General features: G+C 35.5%; 1 protein-coding gene across 1 annotated transcript in view; it reads right to left on the reverse strand.

Moving 5' to 3' along the window:
• LOC144470600 (uncharacterized) overlaps positions 1-13371 on the reverse strand; it is a 208439-nt gene that overhangs the window by 53736 nt on the left and 141332 nt on the right. Inside the window, exons 2-3 of the mRNA XM_078181942.1 lie at positions 3130-3364; positions 1625-2042 (exon numbers count right to left, since the gene is read on the reverse strand). Of these exons, the coding sequence (XP_078038068.1) occupies positions 1625-2042; positions 3130-3362 (651 nt within the window). The 5' untranslated portion in view covers positions 3363-3364. The remainder of the gene's footprint in view (positions 1-1624; positions 2043-3129; positions 3365-13371) is intronic.

Below are 13371 nucleotides of genomic sequence, written 5' to 3' on the forward strand. Positions count from 1 at the left end.
GGCAATCTTTGTAAATATATGATGTAAGCACTATCTCATAGAATTAGTTTCACTTTGTTCGTGTTGCACATATTAGCTCTGAATATGCCACGTAAAAGGAATAATATCTCGTTTAATGTACGCCAACTTGTTATTCATCATCGCGAAAAAGGAAAATCGTATAGAGAAAACGGGTTATTATTAAATTTGAGCAAGAGCACTGTTGCGGATATTGTACGAAGATATAATCGTGAGGATAGAATTGAATCTATCCTTCAAAAAGGTCGCCCAGAGTTATTTAACGATCGCGATAAACGTAATATTATTAAGAAAATAAAAGTAGACCCTAGTTTAAGTGCCACAAAATTGACAGCAGAGTTTTTTGAGGAGACTCGCAAGAAGATTCATCCCGAAACAGTTCGTCGGATGCTTCATGAAAATGGATATCATCGCACAGTTGCCCGTAAAAAGCCATATATTAACGCTATTAATCGAAAGAAGGGATTACTCTTCGCTAAAGAATACACTTCTAAAGAAGAAACATGGTGGAGAGATGTAATTTTTGCAGACGAAAGCAAATATAATATTTTCGGGTCTGATGGGCACAAACTTATATGGCGTAAAGCTAATGAAGAGCTTCTTACTAAGAATCTTAAACCAAAGTTGAAACACGGTGGAAGAAGTGTGATGGTTTGGGGTTGTATCTCAACTGCTTTAGTGGGTGAATTAGTTTTTATTGATGGAATTTTAAACAAAAATAAATATTTAAATATTTTGAAACAAAATTTACTAAAAAGTGCTATGAATATGAATATTCGTAACAATTTTAAATTTTACCAAGATAATGTCCGCAAACATAAATCACGTATAGTTCAAAAATATATAATTGCCCAAAAGTATTGAAAACTCCTCCACAATCACCAGATCTAAATCCGACTGAAAATTTATGGGATTACTTAGATCGTCGAATCATAATGTCGCCAATAAAATGCAAAGATGAATTAAAATTGCGATTAACCGAAGAATGGTCACGTATTCCATTAGATTTTTAAATAAAATTAATTCTAGTATGCCTAAACGATTAAACCATGTAATTAGGCAAAAGGGCAATCTAACAAAGTATTAACATCGATTTATTTTTGTTAAAGTATATGTATATCCTTAATGACCAGATTATAATTTGTAAAGTGTCCAAATATTTTTGCGACGTCAAAATTAAGCACTCATTTAATATCGATTAACAATAAAACTATACAAATTATGTAAATAAAACTTATGTTGGTAGAATCTAAAGTAAGTGTTCTCATTAAAAACCTATAAATTCATTAATTCAACAAACAGTAAAGAAACGGAGTAAAAATGTCTCAAATACGATGGTGTCCGAATATTAATGCGACCAACTGTACATATAATTAGCACTGCCGAACTGCAATTCCAAAAGATTTCAGAAAAATAAAGGAATTTACGTAACGTAATCCGAAATATAAAAGAAAAAATCCTTCGACCTTTCTAGATCCTGAAATTAGGTAATGAAATCCAACTTGCACGAACATGCCACATAATCTTGTCGAAACGGACAAAGATTTCTGTTACGGAAGGATTAATTTCGACTGGAAAACCTACGAACAGGATGAAAATGTCTTACCGCCGAGTTGACCGTCTGCACAGACGCCTTGGTCCCCAATCCTGTGAGTCCTCCTAGACACCTACGCGCGCAATCGGGCTCGTTATCCTCGCAAATCGGACAGCCCACCGTGGAGGACCCACCACCGTGTTCGCGTAGCACGTGATTACTGCTGGTATTGGTCGTGTATCCTTGATCGGAGCTGGCGTTCGAGTTCGGCCGAGACTCGTCCGAGCTGTCGAACGGCTTGATGTTCCTCGGACGATGAACGATTCCCACCGGCTCCCATATTTCGCTGGTCGACGAGGCGTAGTAATTGTTTTCCTTGGTCTCGCGGCTTCTCTCGTCGACGACCTTTCCGCCCCGTGCCACGGTGACCTCCTCTTTCGTCACGATGGACGACTTTACGCTCAAGGATGTCTCGAGCCGCACCGGAGCCCTTTGCAATTATTCCGCGTTACACAGGTATCGTCGTGGATCTCTCCTCAAACGTTCAACCACGTAGCCGACCGACGAAGTTACTCGCGAAATTAGTAACGGAACTTCGCGGTTGCGGCGTTCAAAAATCGTTTAAACTACAGACGCGTGAATCTATGTGAAATGATACCATAAAAAAGCTGCATGCTTGTCTATTCATAATTTTCAGATACATGTTTGGCTACCTGCTATACTAATCGTTTGATACGATGTTAATCTTTCTTGAATACGTTACATGATTCGTTGCATTATGACTGAATAATAAAATCTTTATATTATTGCAATGAATAACTAACAAATACTTCTATGGAACTTGTAAAATTAGAGAAACAGACAAATTGAAATGGACTAACTAAATAATTATAATCGTTCGTACGTATATATTTTGAAATGTTACATACGAAGCTTTACTAATATTGCAACTATCTAAAAATATCAACAGAAATAATTCATTACATGCCTGATATTATGTAGTTTATTGTCACGGTAGAATAAGTTTAAGAAATCTATCAATATATCTCAATTCCTAATTGAACAAATTTTATTTTAACCTCTGTTGTATCTATGTTAAAAACGAATGATAAATGATAAATCGAAGGTACTTGAGGATGGACAAAAGTCACCAAATATGGAATACCATTTTATTTTATAATTAAATGAAATTCAATAAAAATTAATGATTTCCAATCATCACGTTTACATGTATCAAATTCCTTATCAGAAATTAAATATTTGGAATTTCACAATGTTATAAATATGCTATTTTGTTTAACGAAGAACACGTACCTTTATAAATACATATGGCTAGTATAGATAAGTATAGTATCGATAAAAAGCGAAACAAGTAAACGTGAGAAATTAAGAAATACAGAAGGCAGTCGACTCATTGACATTAAATCATTTGTTTTTTTTCTTTTTTAAGATTAGCACAATTTCCTATTAGGAGACTATTCCATATTTCTCTAATATCATCGATGAACAAAAAATACGGTTATTGGACGAACACGTGTTCGCTGTTAAGGCTAATTGGGGAGTATCCACGACGATACCTTAGGATTCCTGCCTTAACGAGGATCTGATTGAGCAGATCACACGGTGGCACCTGGCCGGTTATCATGGCTTCGCGGATGGCGACGCCGTCCGGCCCCTCTAGGGGAATCGGCACGCCGTTTATCAGCAACACTTCCTCCTCTCTCACGCTGGATTTCTTTTCGCAATCGACCACCTTCACCCCGGGCCCGAGGATCGACTCCACCGTCGACTGGATCTCGTGATCGTCCATACCTGCGAACGTTTGGCACGTTGGTACGCGAACCTCGTCGCTGATTTATCGGAACCTTGTGCGATATCGATATGGACACGGCCACGATTTCTTCTGATTGATTTTCGTGGTTCTCACGAACGCTCGCGAGATCGTGCTCGCATTGAAATCTGTCGATCTGAGGTTTCTATTATTTACGCGGCTCGACATCGAAATTTTTATTCGATCTTCGAACGTAAGAATTTTCTTCAACAGCGAAAATAAATACTAACAGTCGTTTAGATTTAACTTATTTTTAATAATGTTTAACGTTTAATGTATTTTGTGAATTATTAAGCCAATTTAATTTTAAATTATAATTGCAAAACAAATTAAGTAATTGATATTTACCACCGACGATTATTCGTACATTTAGGATCTGTTTAATTATTTTCTTATGTCAGAGGGTATTAGAAAAAATGTTCAAGATTTAAGTAACACGATGGGCTTATTCCAGTAAGAATTAGGATTATATTCGTATTTTTCAATTTTAATTAAATACATTTCTTACATGCTTTCGTTTAAATTGAATATTATTAAATTAGAATATATTAATACTTTGTATTATGAAATTTACTGTCGTGTACTACGTTTCGGAATGGTATACAAAAGAACATTTTGCTACCTCAATTCCATGAAACAATAGCCAAGAAAACATTGATTTTTCCTGTTTGTAAAACCAATAGAATGCAAACAACACATGATACTATTTTTAATCGTTATTACTGTAATTATAATTTATAATTGCGATTTACAATAAAAATTATTTTTCAGAACTATACAGTGGAATAATGATCAACAGTATAACAAAAGATAGTAACGCCTTGCACTCGAGTAGCAACTCTGAGGCGTCACTAGAAATTGCTATACTATTTCTCAAAATAATTGTAATAGTATCAGATTCGTTTTTAAAAATAAAAATCCACATATTTATTAATCTTATAACCAATATATTATAAGGGAAGTTTTTAAAATAAGTTTAGTAATTCCGCAGAACATATTATTTTTGAAAACAAGTTCTTTCACATATTGAAACACGAGAAATCTGGTAAGCGGTACTTTAAGCGTTAATTACTAATACTAGCAGACGTGAGAAACACTAAAATAAAAAAAGGAATGACTGAGCAATTAGAAGGTTGAGAACAGCAATGATAACATCGCAGCGGCGAAGTTTCCTGAAATCAATATCCGTTCTCAAGTTCTGAATCTCTTGAAATTCCACGGACAGCACAGCATTCGAGGAAACTGGAAGGGCGCTGGAAGAAATATACCTTCTTGCAGATCGTGCTCTAAAATGCTTCTGAAGCGACTTGGATTTCCAAAACTAGTTTGCCAACGTGTTGAATACCTCTGTTCAAAAGACAGAATGTTCTGTATTTACGAAAACTTGTTATTATTACTGGCGATTATAGGCAATCCACAAACACTTTTTTATAATACGATATAAGCAAATGCAGATTGTAAACCAGACGATATATTACGTTGATTATATTGTTGCTGATATTTTTTCTATAATTTAGTAATGAAATATATTATAATTAGACTTCGAATTTGTCTGCATTTATAGAAGAAGGAAATTAGTAAAATGCGAAGCAGTAAAATAATGTAGTTGGAGTTTATTCAAATTGATGAGAAACAAAATATTCATCCAGAAAATTTCTATTCTGTAAAAAAATACACAGTGTAATTACAATTCTTAAACATCCGTGGCTATGAATTTCAAATTAGACAAATAAAATATACTCAATTGATTGTTAGTATAAGCTACATGTCATCTATTTTCAAATAACTGAATGTTATTGTAAGAACGTTGTGTAAATATATTACTGTTAACGCTTAAGAAACTACTATAGAATTTTCTGAATTCAATATTGATCGATGATTAGCGAACCTCTTGGTAAAATCTTACACGCGTTCCTTGTTTTCAACAAATTTCTCTAATAAGCAATAAGGGTACGAATACTTATGTGACTGACTGTATATGCATAAATTAAAAATTTCATTTTGGCCAACCTCTTGGAGAGGATAACGCTGTGCAACGCAGCCACAGAACCATACATTGATCGGGGAAACGCTAATGTAATAATTTGCACCTGTCCGACTTGGTAGAAGACAAGTCACGCTAAAACACGTTCGAAAGGGACGCTGAGGAATCAGCTGCATACTGAATGCAAATGAAGTCACAACGGAAAAGAAGAGAGAGCGATACAGGAGATTGTGGAATCCCGGGCCTCAAGCATTTTCAGTCTGTTTAAGTCGTTCAGGTAGAACGTTTTACGACACGTAGTGTTATTCCAGCCGGTTCAATAGTTACGTTCGAAATGTGTAACATTATACAGGGTGAACCGAAATTCGTAGCACAACCGAATTCGAAATTGATTCAACGTGAAAAAATAAGAAATAAAGGTATAATATTTTTTATCCAGGACTCCGTTTTCGAGAAAATCGACTTGAACATTTCTTATTTATGAGATAGTGTTTACAAATATTAATTGTTGCGACTATATAGTGAACTGAATGTTTCCATCATTGAATATTGTAAACGCTATCACGGACGGAGGCACCGCGATAGAATAATAATATTATAGACGACAACTGAAACCTTAAAATCGAATGTAAATGAATAAAATAAATAAATAAACAACGGAGCCTTGATTAAAAAAGTGCGAAATTATTTCTTTATCTTTTCTCGTAGAAGAATCCCTCCTTGGCTTTGCTATGAAATCCGTCCTGCCTGTATAGTCTTATGTTTTAAACAAGTGCATATAGACTTCCGGTGTTAATTTATAAAAGTCAGAAAAAAACGAAAGTTTTCTTTATTACGAGTTCCATGTTTCATGAAAGACAAATCTTATTTGACTTTACTGAGCATTTTATGGTATCAAAATTGAGGTGAAAAATGCTGCACTTTGCATAAATCCGTGGTTTAATTATCACATTTAAGAAAAGCAAACATAGGAGTACATATTAAGAAGAAGATGCCTAAATTAGCCAGCCGTGCAGCTGTGAGCAGACGTAATCAGAACAAATGCGTTTAAAATGATTCGTAACGAAGCTACGGGAATCGCGTGATGAGTCAAGAATTGCTGGCTGGCCTCGTGAGGACGCAGGCAATATCCACGGAACACCTGCACACGTGTATGATTGTATCGCAACCGTCTGACCTAACCTAACGCTTCGTGCACGGAACCAAAGATGCTACGCATCTGTATTAGGCATTGGTGCCCGAGTGCGTAATCAAGATTACTTTTTTTTCTAACACTGCTACCATATCGTCTGCTACTGATCTCTCATAGATATGATTCACGATGGCTTCTTTACAGCGCTGGAGAACATTATCGTGTTTAAAAAAAGCAACATTATAACTTCGCCAAATGGAAACAGTGAAAGCCTGTTGAAACAGTATATCAAGAAAAATTCTTAATAGTTTCTCCGCGTTATTTTCCAAATTTTATGAGCAAATTTTTATGTTTTGAATCATTTACTGTCCTCATATAAACAGTATACATACATACACATATACAGTGCGTCACTTTAATATCTGGTCGCTGCAAAACTTTTACTTCGATCCAGTACAACAGAAAAAAACATGATCGGATTATAATTTGTGAAAGTAATTTGTTTAGTTAACAATATAAATTTTATATCCGTAACTGACGATGTTCGTTAAATAATAAATTTCGAATGAAACAATGTCTGTTTTTAGCGTTACTTTCTTTTCTCGACACTTCAAAATATGAATCAATATTTCCGTGCTTTGGAAACTTAACCCTTTCACGTTCAACAGAAATACTTTTTTTTTATTTAAAATTGATGATTGTCGTATTTAATTATAATCTTATTTGAATTTTTATATAGATTGTCAAAATAGAACGTACGCCGGGCGCAATTAAGTAAACAGAATCGTATAGAAAAAAAAGGGGAACTGTCAAATCAATTTTACGGTTAAACAAATTAAATTGAAGAGTTACAGACTAAAATTTACCCTTAGTAACCGTATGGTTCTGTTAAGAAGTGATTTAATATTTCGTAGGATACATCTGCTTGACTAATAACTTATTTCAAACCTTGGCCATCTTTTATTTTTGTTATCACTCAATTTGTAATGGAACAATGTAAAAAATGTTGTAGCGTCCAAATATTAACGTTACTCACCGTATAATATTCAGTATCAGAGATTATCAGTTTCATAATGGAACTAGTTTTCCGTTACACCACGACTTTCTAAATGTTTCAATTGCCAATGCGATTAGACATTATCGCCATGCAAAAATTCTCGGGTAACTAATGAAGATCTAGATAGCATTCATCGTTCCGCTTCCCATGCCGCAAAAAAAGAGCTGAAAAACTGCTGCTCGACGAGCGTGACAATGTACGATATTTACAGCCGCGTCTAGGTCTAACAATGTGACCGACGCGATGCCGAGTATGTTTCGCCGGATCATCCGCCACGCTTTGATCGGGACATTAACGCATTTTCAAATCGTTGCACACCCGATCGCCTCATCTGATACGTGAAGTGCTGCTTAAATCGATATCTGGCACGAACCGCGAATCACGAAGGATCCTCTAGTCGGACTTCGGGATCACGTGCGGTGATGTAATCGTGATTATGTAGCGGCGAAATCGCGGTTTAGCCTGAAACTTCCGTAAATCCATTAATCCTTTAATGCGTAGATATCTTTATTATTTATTTACCGTATTTGTAATTCTGCAACAGTAATTTTTAATCTTGTTTTCGTTTGATTGCCAAAGGGCAATTCACGTGATTCGATTCTCTCGTGGTAGAAGATTCCGCGCGTCTGTAGACAATTAAACATAATTTGAAATTTAATCAAGTTTATACGGTTTAAAAATGTTCTCTGTTAATTTGAACAGGAACAGAGAATTATTACAGTACGGTCTGTTTTTCTTGTATGGAACTATTTAAAACACTCGTATCGTTTGAGGAACTGGTACTTCTGCTACTTTTTATAAAAAAAATGCATTAATTTTCATATATTAAACTTTCTTATTACTTTACGGTTGATAATATTTAGGATCATTTTACATAATTTTTTAAACACATATTTTGTCGTATTTGTGAATCTATTTTATTTAACTTAACCGACCTCGAAATCTAATGAATGAACATTTAATATAATCTAAAAATAATTAATCTTAGTGAATGGGGTATGATAAACGTTACTTTTTCATGCAACACAGGAAATGTTCATTCGTTTAACCCACATCACCTTAATTGATTTCAATATTCTGCGACAAAATACGCCTAAATATCTTGCCCTTTCTTGACACTTTACCGATCTGTTATTCAATCATAAGCATTTTTATTGCTATTTTTATGATAATTGCTAATATTTAAAAAATTATATAATAGTATATTATATATTACAATTATTATATTATATATTATATATAATATATGTATAATATTATATATAATATATTATTGTATGTATAGTTTCAGGAAATATTTACTAAAGTATGTAAAACGTGTTTAAGAAACAACAATTAAGCGCATCATTTATTTTTAAATGCAAGCTTAACATTTAACAGTTGTGTGGTAATTACTGTCACAATAATTTTGTTTAACGAAGGATCTCTGCAGTAACAATGCTATATTAAACGAAAGATGTTACATTTGGAATAAATACGGTAGAGAAAGCTTTGTAAATACGTGGTGCGACACTGTTAGCGAACGCGTTAAAACAATGAAAAATCCTGCACACAAAAGACGATAGACTCTATAAAATGCACGGAGTGTATTAGTATAGATAATACTGTTTTCTCGCTGTTCTCCCCGTCTACCATTACTTTCTCCGAAGCGTAAATCACGACGGTAGATTCTTTGCATCATCGGCCTGCAATGTTCTTAACCCCATTCGCGGCCGAGGTCAGGAGTAAAGATCTTGATTTATCTTGCGGGGATCTTCTTGGTTGTGATGGAAATGCGTCGCGTCTATTACTGCGACTGGACATGAATAATGCAATGCCGTGTGAAGTGGAAGTTGCCCGTGTATCTGACTCTCGAAAGGAAATTCGACAATGCATGTGTTTACTGCAGTTATTAAACGTTCAAACGTGAACCAATTACCCTAAGACATTATTATTAGTTATTTACTTACTTATTTATTTTTTATATTATTATTATTTATTTATCTATTTATTGGCGCGTCTGCTCAATAGCAATTAGTCACCACTTGTGGGATTACAATCTGTAGAGTAACACGTGACTTTTGGATGCACTTCATGAATTACCCTAAGATTTATTACTGTTGTTTATTTATTGTCGCGTCTGTTTAATAGCAATTAGCGATCGTTTATAGGATTAGCATCTCATAGGGTTACATGTGAAGGCAATACCTACAGTAGTTTCTCTTCTTAACCCCTTGCCATACTTTGACGAGTCTAACATGTGATGGAGATTTCTAGAAAGAGCATGTTAACTACAGATATTATTTAGCTCTTTCAAATCAAAATAAAATTCTGTTCTCTTGTCAGTAATATTTAAGAATACAATTAAATGCAGGCACAAAATAAATATTAATCGTCTTTTTTCTTGTTGAAAATCTTGCAATCTATTAACTTTTAATCATTGCAACCATGGAAAAAATGGTATGGCAAGGGGTTACTCTAGGCACCCATTCGTCATTATACAGGATACTATACATAGTAATATACCCGTTACTATACATAGTAAGTTCGCAACCTGTTAGAATACGACGTTCAATCGCTAACTCATTATTTCCCTCGAAAACACGTGACCTCGTAAGAATACCACGGACACCACATAATTAGTTGCACCTTCGGATCGTTACGACGAAAGTTACGATCCCATGGCACGGATATGCTATTTTTACCTGTAACAAGGTAGCTGTAACGGAGAACAAGGATCAGGGAAAAGATACGGAGAAGCGTAAAAGTCGCTGAAAAGTGCGTCTATCTGCGCCGCGTCGGGAGGGCTAATTAATTGTTGGCACGCTAATTAAGCACACGGAACGAAGTGTCATTGCCGCTGTATTTGCGCGGCGGAGGAGAGGAGGTGGAAGCAGAAGCTAAGCCGTTTGAAACAGTTTGCATCTTTCCGAGTTTGGGGGACTTCCGTTGAGCTTCATTAGTCCTAATCGTGTTTCCCTTCGCGGTCGCAGGAGAAACACAAATGTTTCGACCTGTTCGAATGTAGTTGAATGTGTTTGACATTGTTTTAACGTGTCGCTACCATGAAATTTCGATAGCACTGGTTACCTTCACCCCTTGACGTACTTTGACGAGTCCGACTCTTGATGGAAATTAGTAGTAACAAATAATTAAATATTTATGTTATTCCGTTCTTTAAAATTGGAATATAATTCTAATCCCTTGTTATCAATACTTAAGCGTTCAAGTAAATTCAGGCACTGGTATAGACATTAATATTCTGTCTCTTCTAAGAAATTGTGACAATTGAAAAATTCCTAATCGCGGTGACTGTGAAGGAAATGGTACGTCAAGGGGTTAATTGCAACTGGACGAGTTCGGGGAAGTGTCTGAGAGGCGAACGTGAATTAATAAAATTAATTAATATAATGTAATAATGAATTAATTAAATTAATTAATACAATGAAATAATGAATTAATGAAAATAATTATTATAATGAATTAATTAATATAATGAAATAATGAATTAGGAAACATCGTTGTACAATAACGTGATACGTGATCGTGACGGAACGTTTTGTGGTTAATTAAGTAAAAATAGGCATTATAATAATTTATGTGGAAAATAAAACTCGGAACCATTTACACGTATAAACGAATTTTAGCAGTGCCAGGTTAATGGAATTTTATCTTGAACTTAATTCTCTTACGTGAACGTGAACTCATGATTGAAATATTATGAGGACCGAAATATAGTTTTATCGAGTAAGAAACAAATTAATTACTATTCAAATAGAGGAAGTTGTAAGGAGATTTGCGAAACTTTTGAAGTCGCGCATTAAATTATTTGTACGTATAAATTTTATTTTTGTTCTTCAGACTCATACAACATTTGTGATATTGTAAGCGTATAATGTGAATTATCAAATACACTGACCCCAAATATTCCTGTCCGATACTTCAATTTTTAACGTGTAAATTTATTCAATTCTAATTCGTAATGCATTAACGTCTCTGTTCAATGCCTAACTCGTAACGTGTAAAAAGGAATTTTCTGGCGTCTCGAGTACTTTCTCAGTGGTACGATTAAATCAAATTATCTCTGCGTGATTACAACTTGTTACAACAGACAGCGATTCGATCGCAAATCGATCAGGAGTGGCTCGCAGCCTCGTGTAATTAGTGAGCACGTAGTTTAATTAATGCCCGACGGTAGACGCGCCTTAAATCATTCTCGGACTGTTAACTTTTCCCCTTTCCAGATGTCACGAGTCACAACCCACGGTTCTCACGAATCGCGATTCGGGGGGGCACGCGATCCGCATCTCCTCGGACCGGAATAAATAATAAGCAAAATGAAGCAGCCAGTCGGCTCGATGCGCGGACTATTTTATTATCACGTGTCCGGTTCGAGGCGCAGAGGAACGGGGTTCGTGACAGACAGGAAGTCAACGAAGTGAAAACCGGGGTCCCCAGTTGCTGGTCCGCACACTTTAATTAGTAACCCAGATAATAAATATTGCGGCTAAATGACCAGGAAGAGAGCGCTCGAAAGACCTGCAAATTGAATACGATTTTTTTTTATCCTTTCTTGCTCTTTCAACGACCACACGACGATGATACGCGACGCGTAACGAAAAGTAAAAGTGAACGTTGAATTGATGACATGTCATTTTGTTGACCAGTCACGAATAAAGACTTTCCTTTTTCTTTTAATTGCTTCCGTCGCAAACAAGTGGCAATCAATTTTCATTGCTTATTATCGAACTCCGCTATTCGTGTTCGATAGAAAAAATTTGATTGCTACCCAAGTGTAATTCACTTTGCATGCAGATAATGTTATTTATTTCTCGCGAAGTGAAGATTCGAAAGCATCATTTGCATCGAGTAAGATATTTGAATATTATACTATCATATTGTTAACGCTTTTGTCTAAGCTTCGAAATAATCGAACTACATTAGAAAGGATCTCTGACGGTTTAGTTTTCAATCATTCCAAATTATGTTATTAGGGTAAACGAATTCTTAATCGTGGACTTTATATATTTAAAAAAGTACTAAGAGGTCTGCGGCTCAAGTAGATTGGAATTTTAGAAATCATCTTACTGTGTTCTTTCATGTAAAAATATAAATAATTCAGCAATAGTCATGCTATAATCACCACATCTGTGTAAATATAGAAATCAAAAAATATTTTATGACAGTTACAATTTAATCACAGTCTACTTAAATCTTTATTTGCGATCTCAACAGAGTTGCAACATAAAATGCGAATTTCGACCAGGATTTTGGCAATTTCCGCGACTACGCTACGTGAAAAATTGCTAGTTGGGTAACTCGAGAAATTTTTAACACTTTGTCGCATACTTGCACGCGTATCATTCGAAGAAGATCTAAAGTTGGCCAGAAACAACAACTCTGCGAGGCCAGCGATTTCATGGGACGTGTGTTGCACGACGTGACAGCTCGTGGCATGTAATTTGCATACAATCAGGACTCGCGCTTTCTTTATCCGGCGAGATCATCCGTAAATTTTCATCCGAATACCTGCGAATTCGTTGTCGTTCGCTCGTCTAAAACGCGAACGAGCATTCGAGACGACAAAATGCACAGCAAATAGCGGAACAACTATGGAACTACGCAATTGCGTTCCATTCCTGGACTTAATTGCTTCGCGTGTACCTAATTAAACGTCGTTAGACAGTTTCCAGGTACGAATGTGGCGCGTTCGAGCTTCAGGAGTTTTACACGCCGAAAAAGTCCGCGCGCTTATGTTTACAGTTTTAATTGAACCATTTATCGAGACACGCGAATTTGTAACGCAGCAATTGTTCAGCAATTAGCACTTCCGTGC

This window comes from Augochlora pura, chromosome 1 (assembly GCF_028453695.1).
Source record: "Augochlora pura isolate Apur16 chromosome 1, APUR_v2.2.1, whole genome shotgun sequence".
NCBI lineage: Eukaryota > Metazoa > Arthropoda > Insecta > Hymenoptera > Halictidae > Augochlora > Augochlora pura.